The sequence below is a fragment of the Akebia trifoliata genome, chromosome 5, assembly GCF_017979445.1.
Source record: "Akebia trifoliata isolate Shusen 1 chromosome 5, ASM1797944v1, whole genome shotgun sequence".
Taxonomy (NCBI): Eukaryota; Viridiplantae; Streptophyta; class Magnoliopsida; order Ranunculales; family Lardizabalaceae; genus Akebia; species Akebia trifoliata.
Window position 1 is genome coordinate 30762410 of NC_141379.1, and position 26048 is coordinate 30788457.

Sequence of the window (26048 nt, forward strand, 5' to 3'; positions counted from 1 at the left end):
TCAGATTATATTTGTTTGGAGGAGAGAATTTGTCTCTACTAATAATTTATTCTCTATAAAATCCTATTTTTGTTCTCTGCCATGAAAATCTACTCTTCTTGATCATCTGTCCCGATCCCTCCTCCCTCCTCATTTTCTTTAAGAAAGCCTGAATCCATTTCTATAAAAAGCTGAACCCAATTAAGCTACCTCTACCATTTAAACTTTCTATTTTAAAATAGAAGACAAAATTACAAATAGGTCAGGCTGGTAGATCTATGGGTCCACCCTTATTTCAAGCATTTCCTCTTAGAAAAGGGACTAACTCTTATTGGCCTAAAAATGATTTGCTCTAACTTTATTGAACAATCCCCATACACTATAGGTCGAGCTGGCCAAGCCCGTGTTAAGAAAACATGGTCAATTGAAACAAAACAAAAATCATACAGAAAAATACATAGAGTTACACGGTTCTCTCAAGACTGAGGTACATCCAAGAATCACAATGATTTTGCTATAAAGAGAAAACTTGGATTACAGATTACATCATTTCACCAAAACACGAAATATAAATACACAAGAAAATCTAATTAGGATTTTACATAATATTAATGAAATAACAAAAATACCCTTGGGAAAATTTCTTTCGATGGCAAGCCCGCGCGCACCCCCTAACTAGTAAGCTCCGCGCCATGCTTGATTGGCGGGAACACATGACTTCATTAACAATACCTCCTTATTGACTAATACTATCAAGCTCCGCAAACCAAAACAACCTACCTATTGACACCACTAGGTTTTAGCTTCAATGTCCTCATTCTATGGCGTCTATCCTCTCTATCCTTCTTGGGGGATGAACATATTAATGTTTTAAAATTGAATACATAAATCGGACAAGGAACATGACATATTGGTCACACAATGGACCCTGGTTCAATTTGGTTGGATCGATTTACATTTATTAAAAAACTTAAAAATAATTTCATCCTAAATTATGTACTTGGTTATATCCACGAAATGGTGATACTAAAAATGAAATCTATGATTTATTGGTCTTACTACCATAGTGCACCATATAAGTAAAAGACCACTTATCTATTTTATTAAAGCCACATTTATTTAAATGGAGTACATAGTACATTCATGGGGCAATACTCTTTAACAATAATATTACATTAAAAACTATTTTTTATTAATTTTACCATAAGCTTGTAAAACCTTAATTAACCGATCACGGGCACTCGTGTTACTATGCCATTGCTATTAACCCAAACCCTAACCCTATCGCAACGGATATCTGGAGTAACAAACGATCCTTCTAACACAATAATCGCATTAACAGACGGGTTCTCTCTCTCGATCGTTGCTTCAGCGATAGTCCCCTTGCTCCCCAACCAATTCTGGCCATGCACTCTTACCATCTGCAATTAATTAACATATATTTAAACATGTATTCTTACACCACACATCTATATATAATTATATATAGATGGTATTTGGAGATCCTAAAGAGATTCAAACATTTTTTCAATTTATAGGTTAGAAGTTTTGGAATGAGCTGATTTTTTTGTGAAGAAGATCTCTATGATGAGGATATCATCCTCATTGAAATTAGTTATTTCGAAATTTTTAACCGCATAAAAAGTGATTTACAAAAATCAGGCAGTCAACGATTCTTTAACATGTAAATTAGGGTTAGAAGTTTTAAAATGAGCTGATTTTTTATGAAAATGATCTCTTCACCATAGAAATCACCCTCACAAAAAATCAGTCCATTTCAAATCTTCTAACCTTTATTTGAAAAAATGTTGAGTACAATATTTGATTTTTTTTTAGGGCTACTAAACGCTTCCCTATATATATAAACTAAAATTTGATCTCAATCTTACCACCACCACATTCAGATGCCATTTTTTCTCCTCTTCTCTTTGGCTTTGCTCTTCCTTGTGATTTGAGAGTTCTTGAAAGGGTATGGGTATTTATAGAACAGTATTGTGAGAGCTTATGGTTAGCGTATTTTGACCAACAAACCGATTTGGTGTTCAAATTTTGTAGGCCATCCTCACCTACTGCTTCTCTTTATTATTATTTTTTTTTCCAATTATTTGGGCTGTACGAAACGTGAATCCCCTTCCCATCTCACCTTTTAAAAGATTTAGGCATATTTAAACATAACCCTGTATTATCAAAACTGACAACATGTCCCTTGATCTCGGTCTATTCTTGAAGGTTGAAAGAAAATGACTTAATACCCTCTCCTTGAATCTCTTGCCAAAAACTCTTAAGAGTTTTTTTTTTCCTGAAATTCCATCTTCTTGATGCTCCTAAACATTTTTTCTTAGCTAAATAGGCTCTTCAACCTCTGTTAAAAGTTATATTTAATCCCTCATTTTGGACCTCATCATAACCTCTCGTTGAAAATCTTAGATTTTCACCAAATTACTTGTCCTTGAAGTAAGGTTTAAAGAGATAGAATCTTAAGGTCGAATGGTAAAAAATATTTACCTTAGTGACTGAAGATTTAATAATTAAATTGAAATAAATGTATGTAGGTCATTTTCAAGGGGCATATCATTGTCTGAAAGAACAGGGGCATCTCAAATATTGAGCAAAACGTGTAGGGGGTATTACCTAAATCACCCTCAAATTTATTACCAAGCACCTTTTTTTTGACTTACAGGAATTTCTAATATATTGTTCGATTTCAATCTGAACAGACTGAATGCTGGGTCGTACACACTAATGGTCTGTTTGGAAAAGCTGTATGCAAAGTTGCTGATGCTGAATTAAGTTGCTGATGCTGAGAGAAAGTTGCTGTTGCTGTTGCTGAAGCAACTTGCTGAATTAAGTATATTGTTTGGGAACATGCTGTCTAATTGTGCTGTTAAGATGTTAAACTGTTTGGTAACCTGCTGTCTAAAAATTGCTGGATGAAATTAAAAATAATATTAAAAAAATATATTAATTTTCTAATAAAAGTAATAATATGTTAACCATAAATATAAACATAGGATTTAATATTAAAAAATAAAAATAAAAATTCAATTTCATTTTTTCTGTACTAACATATTTAATGTCTATCAAATAAATAATAAATAATTAAATACAATTTTACATCATGTATATATGGCATTATAAATTTGTTGAGCAATCTCATCTCGTATAATATTCATGTCAGCAATCAATTCATCATCAACTTCATTTGGTGTCGTATTAGATGCGCCTCCTCTATCAATGTCAACATTTTCATCTTCATATTGTGTAAACCAACTATCAGTAACTGATTGTTGTCGGATAAAATTATGTAAAGCCACGCATACGCATACAATACGTATCTGAGTCACAAAAGAATATGAAGCCATCCGTTTCAAAATCGGGAATCGTTTCTTCAGTACACCGAAACAACGCTCAATAACGTTTCTACACGAAGAGTGATAATAATTGAACCATTCCTCCTTTGTTCTTGGCCCATTTCCTCTACGAAAATCATGAATGTGATACCGTGTATTACGATATGGTGCAAGATATCCTCGCATATTTTGGTAACCCGCATCAACCATGTAATATTTTCCTAAGACAATAAAGATATTTTTTAAATAAATTTAAATTACCTTAATGGACATAAAAAATATTAAAAATAAGAAAATAAAATAACATTTCATTACCAGTAGGAGGATGTGGGAAATTCAAACTCGGATCGCTAAGCGCAGATTGAAAGACTCGCCAATCGTGTGCTGAACCTTCCCATCCAGCCAAAATAAAAGTGAACTGCATGTCAAATGAACAAATAGCCAAAACATTTTGTGTACATTCGGTCTTTTTTCCTGATCGAAATGGTATTTGTTTGTCAAATGGTATAACTGCAGGTATATGAGTCCCGTCAATTGCACCAACGCAATCCTATTTCATTTAAAAATAAGCATTAAAAAATTATTATATTATTAATTATATTAATTCAAATATTAAATAATTAATTACCTTAAACCATGGAAAATATCGTCGATTTGCTAATATTTTTGGTGGTGTGATGCTCAAGTCAGGTGCTTTTATTAAGTCATGGGCAAAACTATATAATGCTTGCAATACGTGATGAAAATATCGACTTATCGTTTCACCAGAATGTTGGAATCTATCCTGATTATTTCTATTCCTAACATTATGCCCAACTGTATATAAAAAAATTGCAATTTGTTCTTCAACTCTAACCGTTCTACTATCTTGAAGTAATCCTCTGTCTCTCATAAAATAACATAATCTATTAAAGACATACTTATCCATACGAAAATTGTCATAACAAGGCACTGGGTTGTCTGAATCAAGTATTTCTCTGACATATGAATCACCAGAAAGTAGTGAAGTTCGACATGGTTGCTTCATGCGTCGATTCCTTGTACAGTAATAATGCCACAGTAAAATAAAGAAGAAAATCTTCTTCTTTGTACTATCATCCATCTGTTATTGAATATATGCAAATCACATGATTATAAACATATAACAATTCATAATCATCAAATCATATAGAGTTTAAATAAAAAATAAAAAATAAAAAATTTAAACACAAACATTCCTACCAATCATAATGTAAAATCATTAAGTAAAAAATGAATTTAAGAATTTAATAATCTAAAATAATGTCTTCTAACAATTATGATAATAAAAAATAATAATTAATATCACTATTTTATTATAGTATTTAATAAAATTTGTAATTATAAATCTACTCTATCATCATAAGATTGTCCATCACGAGATTCCATGAGCCTCTTCAAACTTCATTTTAATCCACTCTGATGCAGACGTACGGTCAATATCCATCAATCCAACAAAAATCTCTCTACTAGAAGACTCTTTAAACAATTTGTCAACTAAAAACATCCATACTGGTCCACATCGATCCATGTCATGGAAAGTACTCAACAAGTTGATGCATGAGATAATAGAAGTGTCTTTCTTTACGTTCTGCGTCATTTCTTGTTTTTTCAAATCCGCTTCTATACTATCAGCCATCACACAAAGCATTCTATGAACTTCAACATCGCCTATTTTTGCATTCCTTTTTGCTTTCACACTTGTGGTAGAAGAGGGGTCAAACTCACTCGATCTCTTATGATGTCTTTTAGGCATCTCTTCAACAGATTTTTCAGCTTGATCAATTGAAGTATTTGGTGTTGACCCTTCATTCACATTATCAATATCTGCATCCAAATCATCGAGAGAAACACGACTATCTTGCATGATTGAAGAAGACGTCTCGTTTGGGGTCATACAATATTTTCCAGTTGCAACAGTCCCACCAAATATTTGGTCTAATTCATCTTCGTACTCTAATGCCTTATATCGAAATTGATTGGAATGTTTATTTAACTGAAAAAAGATATAAAACATAATCAGAAAAAAAAATTAACTAACTCATTTAATTTCAATTATCATATGAAAAAAAAATTACCAAAACATATGATTTCCATTGTTCATCAGTTGCTTCAAAGGATCCCGTATTCACATCCCATCCTAATCCAGATTTCATCCTAAGATTCTTCCATGCTTTCCATCTATCCTTCACGTAATCCCAACGATGCTTGTATTGAACTTTGGTGTAAGATTTTTTTGACTTTTCTTCAAATATAGTTATAAAATAATCATGTCCTTTTGAAGTTAAACCCCCTCCTCCTTTACCATACTTTTGAACTACTTCAACATAACATTCCACCCAAATTTTATGTATTGTTGAATCCCAATATGCCTTTACTGCTGGTTGACTAGACATTATCTTGATAAAAACTACAAAAGTAAAATTTAAATTAAAAAAAAAATAAGAAAAAAATAAGAATAAATTAATCCACACACAAATTTGTCTATGCATCAACCTGACTAAGTTCTTTTTCAACTTACTTGTAGACATGTCACCAAGCATTCTAATTAAAAAACTATTGTAACTCAAATATAAAATGAGTTTGCATTTTGTAGGACAGGACTTTGAATTTTCATTGACATATGGAAATTGGATTAAAATATAATTATTATTTGGATTAAAGGCTTAAAATTCTGTTAAATAATTTAATATTTATGTCCACTTACAATATCAAATATGGACAAAAGATGTATCTTTTAGCTTCTTTGCAAGTTTTCTGTATTGTTGTGTCAATTTTCTTTATTTATTATTAAGGTTTGCCTTTAATTACAATCTCAATAGAATAAAATATTATAGCACTCATTCAAACAATTTCAATAGTTTTTACAATTAAAAAAAAAAGGTTCATATATAATCTTAAAACTAAAACAAAAGAATCTAAGAAAAAAAATGAGAGTTTCTATTGGCACCCTAACTTTTACTTATTCTCAATCATTCACCCTTTTTTTTTATTACTAAGGTTTACCTCTAATTACAATCTTAATAGAATAAAATATTATAGTATCATTCAAATAATTTCAATAGTTTTTTACAATTAAAAAAAAATTTCATATAAATCTTATACCTAAAACAAAAGAATCTAAAAAAAAAAATGAGAGTTTCTATTGACACCTCAACTTTTACTTATTCTCAACCATTCCCCTATTTTCTTTATTTATTACTAAGATTTACCTCTAATTATAATTTTAACATAATAAAATATTATAGCACTCAATCAAACAATTTCAATAGTATTTTACAATTAAAAAAAAAGGTTCATAAAAAATATTAAATCTAAAACAAAAGAATCTAAGAAAAAATAAATTGACATAATATTAAATCTAAATGCACACCAATTCACATTATCACTACTAAATTCCATCACTATCCCCAAATCTATAGGAAAATGACAGAACCATCAAATTGGATAAGAAAATAACAAATAGTGAAATACGTTTTGACTTGTTGATTATTTGGATGAGCTTCAATCATTGTTTATTTCCCATTATAATTGGACTCTACTCAATAACGTTTTTTAAAATTTTAAAAGATAATATTTATTTAATCCCTTTAAAAATATTTCAATGTATCTTATTTTACATTTTTTTATTTAAAAAAAAAAAAGAAAAAAAAAATGTAGGAAACGAGTTTCTCAAATTGCTGCTTTATCTCTATTTGTTGTCAAGCCAGTGAACAATCTCTAGAAAAGTAAAAGGATTTTTAAGTAAAATAAAAGCAAAAATTACTTACCTTTTAAAATCATGAACTCAAATTATCAAAATTAACATTTCAAATTGTTGATCTCGGTGTTTCATGTTGAAACGTTGGGATTGATGAATGTTCAATATCAATGATTAGAAAAAAGTTGGTGTAGTGTTAACCAAAAAGTTGGTGTGGCAATATAACTTTATTTGTTAAGTTTGTTTCTAACCCACAAGTTTTCTGTGGCTGTGGGAGAACATTGCTGTCTTTAGTGATTTCAAGAGTTCGATTGATTCAAAGAGGTATGTGGGTGAGTTCTGTGGGTGATGTCAAGAGCCCAAACGCAAGTTGAATGCGATGAAGGTGGGTTCCATGGGTGAGTCGTGAGTGAGAGAGGGTTTGAGAGAGTTGGCCATTAATGGATGGTTGAGGTGCTGCTGTGTAACTAAGTAATTATTTGGTGTTGAGAGAGTTGGCCATTAATGGATGGCTGTGATGAAGGTTTGTGAGTGATGGGTGAGAAGACAAAGATGTTTGTGCCTTAATGGTAAACGTGAGTGAATGAGGGAGATGAAGGTGTTGGGACGAAGAGAATGAGGGTGAGTTTGGGTTCGATTGAACTATTGGAGAAGATGACAATGGTGTTGAGGCTGAAGATTTGTAGGTGAGTGAGCATTGAAATCGATTGATGAATGGATGTAAATTTCTGTTTTACTCTTCTTTCTCTTTTTTTTTTTTTTTTCCTCTTTTACTTCTACAATCTCTGAAAATTTTCAATTGAGCTCTTGGAGAAGATGACGATGGATTGCTTAAAACACAAAAATTGAAAAAAAAAAAAAAAAGTTGCTTACCTGTGTGAGTTGCAGAGATGAATTCCTGATTGTTAAATCAGAGAGAGAGAGAGAGAGATGACGCCAAGTAAGTTGTTCACTCTGTTTTTGCGGAACCGATTGATTTTGCGGAGCCTCCGTGAAGTGATGGTAGTCGATAGAATCGGCTGGTTTTAACGAAAGAGTCGGCAGTTTAAAAGAGGTTCAATCCATTCCAAACACTGAGGTTTCAAAAAACCGGGCGTGTTCGGATGAATTTAACCGGCCCACGGCTCTTCCAAACAGACCATAAGTACCAACCTTCAATATTTTAAATATAAAGAGGTAGATGTGACATTTTCTCATTTGAATTAAACAGGTTGAATTTTTGGGATTTTACTTAAACTTTCGTACACTATAATTACCAACCTTCAATAATATTTTAAATATAAAGTGGTAGATATGTGACATTTTCTCATTTGCATTATGAAGAGTAATAATTGTTAATGGATAATCTTATCTAGAACACATTGTTAAGAGAAAATTTAGTATGAAATACAAGTGTGTAAGTGGAAGTGTACATACCCACCAGGGTTAGCTGAGATAGTAAGGGTGATTGGATTGCTTTTCAGGTCTCACCTTTGAATTTCTATATATTGCAGAACCAAAATGGTGACTATTTACCTGTTGTCGCATGACAGGGTGGGATGGTGCATACGACCCACCAAGCAAAACAAAAGGTGGAAGTGTAGGTCATATTTATAAAGTCAATAAATCCTTATCCCAAAGATTTTGGTTCAACTAATTAAGGCTATTTTTTTATCATTTCACTCTATCCAAAGCCAAATCTTTTACTATTTTGAGAATTAAATAGAATAAATGGTGTAGTAGTTCAAACTGTCAAACATGATATTGGCATGACTTTTAACAAAAAAATTAAAAAGAAAATACTTTTCTAAACCATCTCCTTAAGTGGTCTTCAACAATTTGATTATAGTAAAGAAAGTTGGGTTAAGAAAGGTTACTTATGATGTGAACAGAGATCTGAGGTTTCGAAATTTATGTGCTAATTAAGCTGTGTCACCAATGGCATGGTGTCTTGAAGAAAAATATATAAAATAAAATCAGATCTCTTAGACTGCTCAGAAATTTCTTTCCACCAGTTTTTTTATGTTTTAGTACACGTGTAACCATGGAATTGAATTAGAAGCAATGCTCGAGGTATATGTGCCAAAGTAATCTGAGGGCTGATCAGGTGACTGTCCCCATCCTTTGATGTTTGTAACTCTCATCTTGAACCTTCGATGATAAATTTTAGAACTATAAGAAAATCTATAAATTTGAACGATGCTCATCCTCTTACTTATGCAAGAATATGTTATATTTATAAAATTTAAAATTTAGTTTTTATATTTCAATATTATTAAAAATATTTATTTTTGTTCTCCACCAAAATATTATTATAGTTGAATACTTAGCCGAGTTTTCTAATCCTGATGGTTAATTTTCAAGCTCATTCAGGCAAAGTTGACAAGTGATTCGTTAATTTTCCCAGTTCATTTGGTGAGTTATTGGTTCCATTAAAGATGGCTAATTGGCCACAACAAAATCCAATCAAGTCGACTCTGAGTTTTGAATCGACCCATGAGCATAGTCATAAAATTCTCTGAATTTTTCAAAAAATAGTAAAATTCTCCAAATTTAATGTTAAGTCAATTAATTTGGCAAATTGGCAATCCCTCAAGTGATTCATTAGTTTTTTCAACATTCAAACATAAGAAAGAAGATAGGATTTAGAAAGAGATTGAAGATGGTTGGTTTTGGTAACAAATCCAATAAAATATTTTGTATAATCTCAAAAAAAATTCCAATTTTATTATATGAAACTTTCCTTAATTAATCAAATTGAACCCCTCACTGAATCCAAACTTGTTACCATGCCCACGAGTTTCAAAACTATGGGATTTTATCTGATGTGAATTATTACAACTTCTGAAATTCTCCCTTAAACTTTTCATGGTTAAATCTGAATTTGAAATTTTAGAGATCGTCATCCAATTTAAAAGCCATGGACCAAACCTCTTTCTTTTTTTCTTTTTTTCTTTTTTTTTGGAGGGGGTAGGGGCTGATTTTGATTTTGAAAATCTGATCTGACCACGAAATCTTCCAATTATCATGGGTATAGATGTCATACGTTTGATTTGAGAGAGAGAGACTTAATATCATATAAAAGGGATCAATCACAATATTTTATTAAAGCCACTCTTATTATATAAGTTACAGTACATACTTGGAGAATATGAGTTCCAGTTTTTCATGGGGCACCCTTAAAGCTTTAACAGTATTACAACATTACAGATAATAATTGTAAATAATTACTTTAAACATACACTTAATTATTACTAATTAACCAATAATGGGTGTCCGAGTGACAATGCCATGCACATTAACCCAAACCCTATCGCAACGGAAATCAAGAATAACACTCTGTCCTTTTACAATGATAGCATTCACAGCTGGGTTCTCTCTCTCGATCGTTGCTTCAGCAATCTTTCCTTTCACCCCAACCAGTTCTGGCCATGCACCCTTACAAAAAAATTAACCGTCTAACGTGGATTCACCTGTATCAAAAAAATTAAAAAATTGGCACTGAATCAGATTCTCATAAAATTAGTAATATTATAATAGAAACGAAAAGAAGAAATTATTTATTAAGGGATCTTTGCTCTCACATTATTTTACTTGAGAGAATTTATAATCTAATCTTCTCCATCTTCCGAATCAGCTATAAAAGAAGTTGACTTGTTGGATGAAACTTTTAATTCTGATCTGAAAACAGGCCTCTTCAAATTTGGACATCCAACCACTTTAAAGTGCTTCACAGGACAATGTTGAAGAAAACTTCCTCGGCAGATGCTTGTTAGACAATTTAACTCAAACAGTAGAACAAAATTTAACCGAGATAGCAAACCTTCCTGATGATCCACTGCTTCCTCTTCCTCATCATCTTCTATTGTAATTATTTCCACCAAATCTTTACAGAACTCTACTGCCAAATGATTTAGTTGCTGGAGATTGCGTGCTAAGCGGAATGAGAAGAGACTCTTCAATTTATTGCATTTTCTAATTTTCGAAACTTCCAAATTTCCAAAGGTTTTGGGGGACGATAACCCATGCACAATTTTCTTCATGTTTCCCATTTCTCTGATCTCTAAGAACTCCAAACATATAAATGAATCTTGTGGAGTCTCCTCGTCGATCCTTATTAGATACTCTATCTCATCACCATTATCAATGAAAAGATATTTCAAGTGGCTGGAACCCCCCCCCCCCCCCCCCCCCCCCCCCCCCTCACTGCATCCAAGTCTGTAAAACTGTTGACACCATAAAAGTGTCTAGATCTTTGGGATTTTACTTAAGTTTTCGTACACACTAATTACCAACCTTCAATATTTTAAATTTAAAGTGGTAGATATTTGACATTTTCTCATTCGAATTATGAAGAGTAATAATTGTTTATGGATAATCTTATCTAAAACACATTGTTAAGAGAAAATTTAGTATGAAATAAAAGTGCATAAATGGAAGTGCATGTACCCACCAAGGGTTAGCTGAGATAGTAAAGGTGATTGGATTTGCTTTTCAAGTCACAAAATATCTATGTACCCCTCGACTAAAATGGTGACTACTTACCTGTATGTGATAGGATGGGATGATGCATGTGACCCACCAAGAAAAAAATAAAAAAATAAAAAAAAGTGGAAGTATAGGTCATACCTATAAAGCCAATAAAGCCTTATCCCAAAGATTTGAGTCGATTAATTAAGCCTATTTTGATTTTTCATTTCATTCCATCCAAAGTCAAATCTTCTATTATTTTGAGTAATTAAATAGAATAAATGGTATTGTAGTTCAAACCGTCAAACATGATACTGGCCTGACTTTAGAAAAAAAAAAATACTTTTCTAAACCATCTCCTTAAGTGGTCTAAAACAATTTGATTATAGTAAAGAAAGTTGGGCTAAGAAAGATTACTTAAGATGCGAACAGAGATTTGAGGTTTCGAAATTTATGTGCTAATTAAGCTGAGGTACCAATGGCATGGTGTCCGTTCATCTTGAAGAAAAATAAAATAAAATCCAATCTCTTAGACCGCTCAGAAATTTTTTCTCCACTAACCAATCACTCTTGCCTTTTTAATTTTTAGTACACGTGTAACCATGGAATTGAATTAGATGCAATGGTCAAGGTATATGTGCCAAAGTAATCCAAGGGCTGATCAGGTGACTATCCCCCTCCTTTGATGTTTGTAATCCTCATCTCTTAAAGCTTTCATAATAAATTTTAGAACACTAGGAAAATCTATAAAATTTGAAGGATGCTCATCCTCTTATGCAAGAATATGTTAAATTTATAAATTTTAAAAATTAGTTTTTATATTTCAATATTATTAAAAATATTTATTTATTTTTTTATAAGTATAATATATTGAATCAGAAAAAAGATACAAGGAGGCCGAGAAAGCCTCGTAAAGAGCAATGAAAAGAAAACTACAACATCAATGATTACAAAAAGAGTCCCATCTAAACACAAAATCATCAAAAGTAATTCTTAAGAATTCTATGTTCTGCTTGGACCAAAGATATAAAAGACCTAAGATCTCCAAGAAATTTGCATGAGTACTAGTATTCTTATTGTTGAACACTCTGTTATTTCTCTCGTTCCAAATCCTCCAAGCAATTGCCGCCAGAAGCAAATCTGACAAGAACCGTTTTTTGGTATGAAAAGCATTACTAATCCATTCTTCTAACAATAAAGAGAACTTCTGAGGGAATACCCAATTAATACGGAAAAGCCTAAGGAAAGTTGACCAAATATTGTAACAAAAGGAACAATGAATTAAAATATGATCAACCGACCCTCCTTCCCTTATACAAAGAGGATAACAATTAAGAGTGATCCATCCCCGAACAATCAAATTATCCAACATAAGAATCCTACCACGGGACGCTAACCAAAAAAAAAAAAAATTTATTTGTGTTCTCCACCAAAATATGATTATAGTGGAATACTCAGTCGAGTTTTCTAATCCTGGTGATTAATTTGTAGGCTCATTCGACGAAGTTGACAAGTGATTCGTTAAGTTTCCAAGTTCATTTGGTGAGTTAATATTGGTTCCATTAAAGGTGGCTAATTGGCCACAACAAAATCCAATCAAGTTGACTTTGAGTATTGAATCGACCCCCAAGTATAGTCACAAAATTCTCTGAAATTTCAAAAAATAGTAAAATTCTCCAAATTAAATGTTAAGTCGATTAATTTGGCAAATTGACGATCCCTCAAGTGATTCATTAGTTTTTCAACATTCAAATATCAAGAAAAAGATAGGATTTAGAAAGAGATTGAAGATAGTTGGTTTTGATAATAAATCCAATAAAATATTTTGTATAATCTCAAAAAAAAAAATTCCAATTTTGTTATGAAACTTTCCTTAATTAATCAAATTGAACCCCTCACCGAATCCAAACTTGTTACTATGCCCACGAGTTTCAAAACTATGGGATTTTATCTGATGTGAATTATTACAACTTCTGAAATTCTCCCTTAAAGTTTTCAAGGTTAAATCTGAATTTGAAATTTTAGAGATCATCATCCAATTTAAAAGGCATGGACCGAAACTTTTTTTTTTTTTTTGAGGGGGTAGGGGCTATGGTTTTTAAACTCATTCGAAACCGAGACGTATTGCCTGAATTAATTCGTTATCAGAGCTGAACAAGACCAACTCACAAAGTCAGTTTTTGACCAAGCTTTATGAGTCACAGTTCAATTTATTAATTTGTCTCATGAGATGTCTCAAACGTATCGGAAAACTCATCCGAGATGACTCGATATCGGAGCTGAATGAGACGAGACGAAATATCGAGTTTAAAAACCATGGTAGGGGCTGATTTTGATTTTGAAAATCTGATCTGGCCAAGAAATTTACCAATTAACATGGGTATAGATGTCATACATTTGATTTGAGAGAGAGAGAAAGAGAGAGAGAGACTTAAGATCATATAAAAGAGATCAATCACAATATTTTATTAAAGCCACTCTTATTATATAGGTTACAGTACATACTTGGAGAATATCAGCTCCAGTTTTTCATGGGGCACCCTTAAAGCTTTAACAGTATTATAACATTACAGATAATAATTGTAAATAATTATTTTAAACATACACTTAATTATTGCTAATTAACCAATAACGGGCGTCCGAGTTACAATGCCATGCACATTAACCCAAACCCACACCCTATCGCAACGAAAATCAAGAATAACACTTTGTCCTTCTTTTACAATGATAGCATTCACAGCTGGGTTCTCTCTCTCGATCGTTGCTTCAGCAATCTTTCCTTTCACACCAACCAGTTCTGGCCATGCACCCTTACCATCTGCCATTAACACACAAACCAGAAAACAAATAAATATTAATTCTTAGACCATACTTTTATAATACAAATTAAATTATTAAAACCATAGATCTTACCACCAACACATTTGGATGCCATTTTCTTTTTCTTCTCTTTTGTTTGCTTTGCTTTTTCTTGTAATTTAATTTAAGATGTGAATCCTTAATTTGTAGGAGGAGATGGGTATTTATAGAATTGCATTGTGAGAGCTAATGGTTGGAGTACTTTGACCAACTATCCTTTATCCATGTGCAAAGTTTGAATTATGTTCAATCAACATCGTGGCCTGGTCATAGTTATCCTCATCGTCACGATCTTCTTCACATTATTAAATTATTTGAGGTTGGCCAAGCCCACATGTATTTTTTTTATTTTTTATTTTTTTTAACACTAATCGAAAACAGCTCAAAATTAGATTTATGAGTTAAATTTCCGTACTCTCAAAGTACTAATATTCTGTCTTTCAAAGATAATAATTATCATATGTAATAATCTAGATCTTTAGGACAAGATTTGATACTTTAAATAGGTTTGGATGAGAGTTCATTTAAATTAAATTAATTAAATTACACAATTTGACTAAATTGTAGATTAAGCAAACATTTGAAAATCATAATAAGTATTAAGAGAGAAAAATTCAAATACCCAACATTTTTTATCAAAATATTCCCATATCTAAAGACAATCCTGGTACAAGTCATTTTAAATCTTTGAAATTGTCACTTTAAAACTTTCAAAATCATTATCATCCATGTTTTGGTAATTAAAATGAACAGTGAGTTGGAATTATAAATTTGTTAAAAGTTAATCATATTTTTGTAAATATTCTTACAAGAGCTGTTAAAACGAACATAGAGTCAAAATTGTAAATTCGGAAATGTAATGATTTAAATCTCATGGACAAGATTTGATAATTTAAATAAGTTGGGATTTTAATTAATTCAAACTTTAAAGTTTTATAACTTCGACTTGAATTACAAATCTTTGAAATCAGACCTAAAATCATAATAAGTTTCTAAAAGATTAAAAAAATCATAAGCCCAAAATTTTGATTCAAGCTTTGACATTCGAAACCACAGTTTTCCATTTTTACACGTGTAGGATTTCTTGAGAGGAGGAGAAACTCTCACTAAGGATAAGCTTTGAAATTACCCATAGTTTCTCACCTATATCATTTCAGAGTCATATTTGGCCTTCTAGAGAGGAGAGAAGTGTGAAGTTTTGCTTTTGACCCAAACTAACTTCAGAGCCTCTCTACAAAATACTGAACTCCTCCCACCAACTTAGAGCTGTTGATGGGCTGGGCGAAGTTCCCCAATCCTAAAAATAAATTGGGCCTTTCCTTACCCAGCTTAAACTAAATGGGCCTAATTGTACTACACCACAGGCCAGGCCAATTCAAGATCCACTGATATAAAATGGGTATTTATTACAATGCTTTTATCTTGGCTTATTACGACTTTTCAGAAAAAGCTCCCTTTATGTCTATGGTTTATTTGATAGAGATTACTAGTAGGATTATTAGATTATAAACTTTCAACAACTCATTTTTCACAGATAGATTTCATGTCATTCATGCCAGTTTGTGGGTAGGTTCTGTCCGTGCTAAATTTTGCTTTTAAGGCCTTTCAGATGTTCAAACTACATAGCTTTTTTTTAAAACAGAATAAATATAAATTTGGATTTCAAGAAAATTGAAATTCCACAACCCTATAAAATCATATTTGATTAGTTCTAAAAATTATAAAAATATCTTTTTTACTGTGTAATCTCCAAAACAGCCCTTTAATCAGTATTTTAAATTATAAATAAACTCTTTTCAATACGTGCTCATACATGCCACCTTCTGGTATCCTTATGGTGTTGTTTTCTCTTGTGATGGAGTTATTATTGCCTCACCATATACCATGAGACTGAATTCACTATCAAGGCAGAAAAGTGGGGATGAGATGATGGATCAATTATGATACTCCATATATAATGGAAAGATATTAAAATCAAAACACTTGATTGCTTTACTCGTTCTCCTAAAATTTACTCATAGCCAATAACTTCGATTTTTCCAATACATGCGGCATCATGCCACTGATTCATCATTTAATCACAATTTTTGTTAATTATCAATTTATTGCAAATACCCTATGGTACATTAACTTTTAACTGCTATTTTATACATTGGCTTGAACAAAAGTCAGGATTTGTTGAGTGAAAGTGAATAAATATTAAAATTTTGATTTTACTCAAAATACTACAATTTCATATATCATTATTCCTATTTTTTAAAAGGAAAAAAAATAAAGAAATTCCGAAATAATCTACATTGTCCCATCAAATTAAGTGAAATTACATTTGTTTATATAAATCAAGTCCATCTTCTTATGCAAAGTTCATCAATTAGGGCATTTTACATTCATTTACATTGTTAATATCGAATAGAATCTTCATCTTTTTTTTTTTTAATTATAATCTGGTGGGCTGCTTGTACCAACCACCCTGCATGCATACAACATTTAAAATAATTACTTTATGTGAAGAGGTATATAGAGATTTAAGAGTGTGAACTAATTCATGGTCGGTAGAATTTTCATCCTTATTTATTTGTCTTCAAGTACATGACAAGTTGATTAATTGATTTTTCAAGTGGACTACTCTTAGGAAAAAATTCAATTGGCTTGATGAAAAGTACTTTCCTTAATAAGTAAGGAAATTTCATGTGGGTCACATTGTGGCAACTAAAAATATGAAAAAAGTTTCTTTATTTTGTTAAATTTCAATTTTAAATTTAGGAGTTTGGTGGCCGTCCATTTTCAACACATTGGATCAACCTGGAATTTTTTTTTTTTTTCTGAGTTTTCCCATTCCTATTCTATAGGAAAGTGTCTACGTGGCATGTTTTACCTAGAGTTCAAAACTCACCGGGTTCCTAACAAACCATTTTTCCAATCTAGTGCTGCCCAATGTATTTAATCTCTAAAAAAAAATCCAAAGCAAAAAAAAAAAAAAAATCTCCCATAAAAATATTCCATGTAGACACCATAGGTTACTATAGGAACGAGACATTGTTATCAACCACGACTCATTATTAAAACCTAAACAACTCCTTTGGGAATCTCTCTCATGAGGCACCCTTAAAGCATTAACATTATTATTACATTACAAATAACAATTGTAATTAATTACCCTAAACATACACTTAATCAATACTAATTAACCAATAACAGGCACCTTTGTTACAATGCCATGGACATTGACCCAAACCTAGACCCTATGGCAACGGTAATTTAGAAAAATAACACTCTCTCCTTCTATTACAATGAAAGCTTCAACGGCTGGATTCTCTCTCTCGATCGTTGCTTTCACAATCTTACCTTTAACTCCAACCAATTCAGGCCATGCACCCTTACCATCTGCCATTAACACACAAATCAGAAAACACATTAATTCTTACACCATATCTCTATTCCACATTTATCAAATAAATTAAATTATTAAAATTAGATCTTACCACCAACACATTCTGATGCCATTTTTTTTTCTTTTCTGTTCTGTTGGCTTTGCTTTACTCTTATTCGATGTGATTTAATCTTAGATTATGATCTCTCTAAAGGACGAGATGGGTATTTATAGAATTGCATTTTGAGAGATAATATACAGTTAGAGTATTTTGACCAACAACATGTTTTTATTCAAAGTTTGAAGCTCATCAACATCGCTGTAATCAATCGTTCTTATCATCGTGATCTTCTTCACATTACTAAACTATTTGACGTCGGCCACACGTATCTTATCATGCTATATAACTAGACAACTTTCACTATTCAAACGAGGTGGTATTAATATTCTTGTTTTTTTATTTATTATTATTTATTATATGTAATAGTTTAAGTCTTTCGGACAAGATTGGATAATTTAAATAGGTGGCATATGAATTACAAAAATTAGGGTAATTTGTTTTTGTAAAATATTTAACATTTTTAAATAATCATCTGATTTTATATAGTAATACATTGTAAGGTCTTTTTCATAATTTGAAATATTAAGTGAGGTGATAAAAGAATATGTTTATAATTTTTTGCAAATTAACTAAAGTTCTTAAAACGATGGAGGGTTTGCCACATCATTAGGATGATTACATCCGGCCGGTTAAATATAGGAATTTTGTGACTGGCAATTTTCAAACTCTTGATTTCATTAAAATAAATGTTTTTTTTTGAGATTTTTATTTTTAAAAATATGGATTGCATTTTTATTCTTTTTTACCTTGAAAGTTATTCGTTCAACACTTCACTAACATGGTTTCCAAATACCAAATGAACTCAAATGCAATTCTGGACTTCTGTTTTCAAGCTCCCGACAATGGAAATTAGTGGCTAAACAAGGCCTTAATTCGTACGAAACACTTATTGAAATTTACTTTTATAAATCAGAAAAGATTAATGAAAAAGGAAAATTACTTAATGAACCTTAGGGTGGGATTTCATTTTAAACACCCCCTTAACTTTTGGATGCTAATTTATAGTGCAATTAGTGACCCTCACCCCTTTTCAATAATTGAGATAGAGGATTAAAATCGTCAAGTTCAACAATTCAAATTGTTGAGATTGACCTTTTACCACTGTCGAGATCAATGATTATAAATCATCGATCTTGATGCTTGAATTTGAATCGTTGTGATCAATAATGAAATCATTAAGATCAAATTATTAAACGTTTGATTGGAGAAAGGGCATTAAAAAAGAAAGATTTTAGTAAGTGAATTGCTAAGCTAACACCTTAAAATGTGACATTTAGAAAGAAATCCCTGTAACAGCGTCCATTGAATTAGAGTCTGATTGGCCCTAAATTGATACCAATTGGATACTACCTTTATTAGATCTGGACCAATTGGGATCTGGAAATGATGGATCCGAAACAAATCCGATCGGAGATTTTTGCAAAGGGTACATAATATTATTGTTTAATTATTTGACATGGAAAAAAAGTATGAATCGGTCCATTACAGGCCCGACCCATTCAATTCCTTCCTTCACCTTCAATATTCAAAATGTCTCCAAGAAATGAATTTCAGTTTATTTTAGGATGCAGTACTTGCTTACATATGGAAAATGTATGAGCTCCAACCCAATTTTCATGGGGACACACTTTAATTGTACATCTTTATTATTACAGTACAAATCATAATTGTAATTAATTGTAACATAATCCATTAAAGCCTTAACCAATAACGGGAACCCGTGTTACTATGCCACGCCTATTAACCCAAACCCTAACCCTATCACAACGGATATCTTGAGTGACGTATGATCCTTCTAACACAATGACCGCATTGAGAGATGGGTTCTCTCTCTCAATCGTTGCTTCAGCTATCGTCCCTTGTACCCCAACCAGTTCTGGCCATACACTCTGACCATCTGCGTCAAAAAAAATTTAACGAACATTTATTCTTGCACCATATCTATAGAACATTTATTAATAATTAAATCGCTGAAATTAAATCTTACCACCACTACCACATGGGGATGCCATCTCTCTCTCTCTCTCTCTCTCTCTCTCTCTCTCTCTCTGCTTGCACTTCTTTATAATTTAAGAATTCTTGGGAAGAGGAGATGAGTATTTATAGAATGGTATTATATTCAAAGTTTGAATTTATCAACATCCTTATCGTGGTCTACAATCTACATCTATCATTTCAAAGTTCTCTCTTTCTATATAACCACCTTGAGTAACAATTTTGGGTGATATAGACATACCCATCCATGTTTTAGTGAATATTTGGGACAACCCCATTTTTTTTTTTTTATAACTGATAACATAGCCCTCTTGAATCCGGTCTACTATAATTGACTAATGAAATATGTGCTTAAATGTCCATATCTCCAACCATGTAACCCCAAACCCTATATATTTAGATAGTTGCTATTGCCACACCAACTTTTACTAATGTTGCACCAATTCCTATATAAATCATCAAAAAATTGCACACAATTGATTTGGCGTTAGTAAAAATTGATGTGGCAATAGCCACTCTCCATTTTTATTACCGAAGCTAATCATCTTTAACCTCTTAGGGTCAAAAAATTTACCGTCTTCTCCAACTTTGAGATTATATCTTCTTCATCCTTCAAACTTATAAAATATGATATGATTTTTAGAGAAGTTGAATATGATGAAATTTTAGATAGAAAAATTGAAGATTTTCTTGAAGGGATTAAGGTGAAGTTGAAAATAATAAATTGAAGATGAGGATGAACGGATATATAAAAAATTTACAATAGAGATTTAAGAGTTTGAATATGGCAAATTTTTCTCTCAGAAAAAATCTAGGGTTTTTTTACTCAAGTATATGATGGGGGCATTTAAGTCATTTTTCTTTAGTTTGTAAGAGAAGATCAAGGTCAGGGGAAACATATCAACAATTTGATAACATAGGGATATCTCAAGATGGTGTCTACATCACCCTTATAACTTTCATCATTCAAAAGAGGCGGTTAAACCCTGACTTTCAAGGTTCCTTCTTTGAGCTTTAATGAATTTTCCATTCAGAAGATAGTCAATCCTAACAAACTCAATTGTTAGGCTAATCATTTAATTAAAATTAATTTGACTTATTGTATTCATGGCTCAAGTTTCCTTACACCCAAAGTATCAATTTTCAGTCTTTTAAGAATCATTATGATTATTATATGTGTGATAGTTTAAATCTTTTGGACAATATTTGATAATTTAAACAAATTACGAATCATTTTAATTAATTCAAACTTTAAATTTTTATAACTTTGATTTGAATTATAAATAAAGCAAAACTTTAAAGGAAAATGCTGGAATGACACAAACGGAGACACAAAGATGATAAAAATGATGTGGTGGCGTGCATATAACCGTAGATGCTTTTTATTCATATCTCGTGGAAAAGCATCTACAATAATGTGCACCCACCACGAGTTTTTGTCACCTTTGAGTCTCCGTTGGTGTCACCGTAGCACAACTCAACTTTAAAATCAAACCCGAAGTCATAATAAGTTTCAAGACATAAAAAACAATGCAAATTCCCCCAAAAAAATTGAATTTTGTTAACATGTGCCCTAAATTGCAATAAATACACTTTGAAAATTGGATTTTATACTAAAAATGCCCTTTTTTTTTACCAAAATACCCCTTGATACCCAGAAATTTATTCAAAATATCCCAAAGACCCAAACCTAATTAGCTAACTATGTTCAAAGTTCATGAAGTAAATGGCAGTTTCACATTAGAATTGTCAAGAAACACTGCAATTTTACACGTGTAGAATTTCTTGAGAGAAGGAGAAGCTCTCACTAACGATATGCTTTGACATTTGAACCCATAGTTTCTCACCTACCCTTCCAGTCAAATTTGACCTTCTTGAGAGGAGAGAAGTGCCAAGTTTTGATTCTGACCCAAACTAAAGTCAGAGCCTCTCTTCAAATGCCCAATCCCTTTCACAAACCTAGAGATGTTAATGGGCTGGGCCAAGTCTATCCCATGCATTTAGTGATCCAGGCTGGTCCGTTGAGCCTATATCACAAGCCGAGCCAAATCCTATTAATAAATTGGGCCTTTCCTGACCAAGTATGTCAACTAAATGGGCCCAATAGCGCCACATCAATTGGTCAATCCAATTCCTGGTCAGAGCCTCTCTACAAATACTCAATTCCTCGCACCAACTTCGAGCTGCTGCACCAATGGGTCAGGCCAATTCTCGGTCCACTTATATAAAATGGGTATTTATTACAATGTTTGTTTCTTGGTATCTTGGCTTACTACCACTTTTGAGCATATTGACAAAAATCTTTGAATTTTCAAAAAAACCACGGCTAAATCCTGATTTACTCATGACTTTTAAAAAAATCACAGATTGTTTTTATTTTTAGCATTTGTTTAAGTGTTATTTTGTTCTTTAATATGTAAAATATATATTTTTATACTTAGAAAAGTTATTTTTTTAATTTATCATATGTTTTTCTGACTTTGTTGATTTTTTCCAACTTTTTTCAAAGTTTTCTATAGCCGAATTATTCTCAAACCCCGACTTTGTTATTATGCTCTATGGTTTATTGATGAAGATAATTGTAAGGATGGTTAGATTATAGATTTTCGACAACTCATTTTTTGCATATGGACTTCATGCAATTAAGGCCTCCATTTTGCTATTAAGGCCTTTCAGATGTCCAAACTTTTGAGTTTTTCTTTTTGATCGGTAAGCTGGAGTTGTAGGGTCCCCTTCCTTTTTATTCATTAAACTCAAACATAGTTACATGATAGATCATCAGTTACAATGTTCATTAGTTCTTGAAGAATTGAATCAACATCCTCGACTACAACAACAAAAAAATTCATTCCCACAAACCCCAAGCCTTGCCAAAAAATATGCCACTCTATTTGTTTTCCTTCAATGGAACACAAAAGTACAATCTTGCCAAATTCTGGATGTTTGCAATCACTTCATACCGCCAAGAAGGTATCATCACCTTGTTCAAACAATTAATGGAGTACATAGAATCTGAGCAAATCTGGATTTTAATGTACCCTTCTGTTTCGCTTTAATGCACAAACCATAATGATCATAATCATAATCACGATCTTGATTAAGATCACGTTGATCAAGATCACGATCATGATCATGATCTTGTTCTTGATCCGAGACTTGATCTTGATTATAATTAAGATCGTGATCTTGATTGGAGAGAGAATAATGGAGAGAGAAAATTTTCTGCTCTTAAAGGATCGAAAATAGTTCCCATTGATAATTTTTAAGAAATTTGGTTCTTTTTGCGAATTAAATTTTTTTTTTTTTAGTTTTTTTTAATAATCTCCCCATCATACAAAGTATGTCCTGGGTGATTTAGACTTTGGACGTACCCTCCACATTTTGGTAAATATTTGTACACCCCATGTTTTAAGACTGATGACATAACCCTCTTGAACTTGGTCTACTTCAATTGTCTAATGAAAATTACTTAAATAACTTTAATGACATCTTCTTCAACCTAGCCAAAAACCCTTGATTTTTCTTTCCAAAATTGGTTTATTCTTAATCTTTTATTAATTCATCTCTATGTTAAGATTCTATCAACTAAATTCTTTGAAAATAAAGAAGAAAGTAGGATTTATGGATAAGTTGATTAGGGGATTTTCAATAAAAATCAAGTATTTTCTAAAAGGGGTTAAGATAAGGTTAAAAACATTTATTGGATTGAAGATGAGGATAAAAATGTAAAAAATAATTTATAATAGAGATTGAAGAGCGTGAGATGATAGATTTTTTGGATAAATCAAGGATTTTTGGCTAGAGGTTGAAACAAGAGCATTTAGATAATTTTTCAATAGTCTCTCAGTGAAGACCAAGGTAGGGGGCATGTCCCCAATTTGAAAACAGAGGAGGTTATCTCATATAACTTCATAACTTTTATCAGAGTAAAAAAGAAGGGGTTGACTCTTACTTTCCAGAAAGGAAAAAAAAAAGTGGAAATTTTGTAATTCTCAAAATATGTTTTCAATACAAACACCCCAACTTTTACTTATTACATTCTAATTTCTTAAAATTTTTGTCATACTCTAATTAATAAAGATTAAAACACACCATTCAAACATTACACAGGTTTGGTTCAAGTTATTACCCAACATTACAAAACCATTATAATTCTCAAAATATGTTTTCAAGCGAGTTCGTTGGTAGTTATTCTAATTTAAAGTGATGATCTCATTAATAAGAAATAATGAACTTGATGACAATTGCTAGCGATCTTGTCGTTAAAAGAAATAAGGATATTTGTCTTTAAATTTGTGAGTGAGATCGCCACTTTTATCAATGAAATTTATTCTCTAAATTTACTAGTGAGATCGTCACTTTATTATCGGCAAGATCATCAATTTAAATAAAAATACCTACCAACGAACTCACTTGAAAACATGTTTTGGGAATTAAAATGAACGGTGTACTGGAATCGGAACTTTTGCAAAAGTCGCACATTTTGGAAAAAATATCTATAGAAATCTAAACAAAATAAGTAAGAGCTCAGCTCTCCAAATTTAATGTTTTGAGAGCATTCTATATAATTATACTTTTAAGACTCAAACTGGAGACCTAAAGCACACATGATAAGAGCATTATTTTAAAACTTGGTTTCATGTCTCGTCTTGTCCAGGCCCAATATCGAGTCATCTTAGACCAGTATTTCGATATGTTTGAGACGTCTCATTCAAAACATCCAAAATTTGAACGTGAGGTATTAGATCTCGATCAAAAAAGTGACTTGTGAGTTGGTATCATTTAGCTTCGATATTGAGTTAACTCGGGTGGTACATCTCGGTCTTGAACGAGTTTTAAAACCATGGATAAGAGTCTTACAACTAAACCAAGTGTTGAAGTATACAGGGACATTTTTTATGGCCTAATCCAATAAGGCCTCAAAATACTAGTCCAAAGTTGTGTTTAAAACATTAAAATGTGGTTTTTTTTTTTTTATAAAGAAAATTTGAATTTTTATTATTATTTTAATCGTTAAAGGTATGAAACATGTTTCAAACGAGACTTTTTAAATTAAAAAGATGGAGTTTTTCTTTATATGCCTACACATCAAGAGAACAAAAAATCAATTATCATCATCTACATACTACTCAAATGTCATGGTAAATGATATGAATCCTACTTCGCCACTCAACACTATCCAGAGTTATATTACTTTTCATTGTATAATGTCTTCTTTCATTCCTTCTTATTTTAGTCCACATTATTTTTAGAGAATTTTCAACTTGTATCAAAACACTTTTTTTTTTTTTTTAATAGGATATCTCAAAACTAATCTCTGAGTTTCACGTCACATTCAATATCCTATCACGTGACTCCATTTAAGTAGTCAGATGTAGAGGGGTATATAAAGGCTCGAAGTCAAGACCTAGGGAGCAATCATAATCTTTCCTTACCATCTTAGCTAAACCCTGGTGGATTATCAAAATACTCTTTGTTGGGCATATAGATGGTTTGGAAGGAGGCCCATCACCATCTATTTTCTAGAGAATTAAACAATCAAAATGATTATCTAAGTATACCACACTTGAAATGAAAAGAACTCGATTTCACAAGGGTTTAATACATTTAGTTGGATTTTGCAGAAAGCTAACCTCTACAGCCGTTAAGTGCAAAATGTCACTGGTAAATTGGGAACCAATTGATCTGGTAATTTTTTCTCAGCCATTTCAAGATCCCTCGCAACTCTTGCAATACCCATCGCCCGCCATCAAATGAAGAATCTGGTCCATCAACAAGTTGGCCTGTAGATAGAAACCAATTGTAAGTGCAGTATCCTTCGCCGTACAATTATACCAATATTTAGATGAAAATGTTTAAAAAAAAAAAAAAAACAAGGAAAAAAACGAAGAAGAAAATGAAAGAACAAACATGTTTTGTTTATGGAATTAGAGGTCTCAACCATTTTCTTTGTTCTCTTTGAATATTTGTCTTACCATAATTGATATATACATTTTTTGAAACTAAAACAATAACAAAGATTCCAAAATTATATCAATCTGCACCCAAATGTTTACTCTAACTCATGTTGTCATTGGTCTTTGTTATTAGACCTCCAAGACTTCCGTTTTAAACAACGAATCAGGATTCATGTAAAAATATTTGGTACATGTTATAAATATTAACAAAGGAACGTGTAACTGGAACATTCTAAAGAATGAGAAAAAA

General features: G+C 31.7%; 1 protein-coding gene and 1 long non-coding RNA gene across 3 annotated transcripts; both read right to left on the minus strand.

Moving 5' to 3' along the window:
• Positions 1-14219: 14219 nt before the first annotated feature.
• LOC147402146 (uncharacterized) lies at positions 14220-14553 on the minus strand. The gene is made up of 2 exons (XR_015178242.1): positions 14410-14553; positions 14220-14314 (listed from the first exon to the last, which is right to left on the minus strand). It is a non-coding gene; the product is annotated as an uncharacterized LOC147402146 (long non-coding RNA).
• A 3071-nt stretch (positions 14554-17624) lies between these two features.
• LOC147402147 (glu S.griseus protease inhibitor-like) lies at positions 17625-19923 on the minus strand. Of its 2 annotated transcripts, XR_015178243.1 has the most exons (3): positions 19834-19923; positions 19429-19743; positions 17625-17739 (listed from the first exon to the last, which is right to left on the minus strand). XR_015178243.1 is itself a non-coding variant. In XM_086441618.1 (2 exons), exons 1-2 carry the CDS (start codon positions 19856-19858, stop codon positions 19547-19549), a joined length of 222 nt encoding a protein of 73 aa, XP_086297744.1. In that variant the 5' UTR covers positions 19859-19923; the 3' UTR covers positions 19359-19546. The 2 variants fall into 2 exon arrangements, 1 of the variants encoding a protein (XP_086297744.1); XM_086441618.1 differs by lacking the exon at positions 17625-17739 and having other exon boundaries at positions 19359-19743.
• Positions 19924-26048: the final 6125 nt, after the last annotated feature.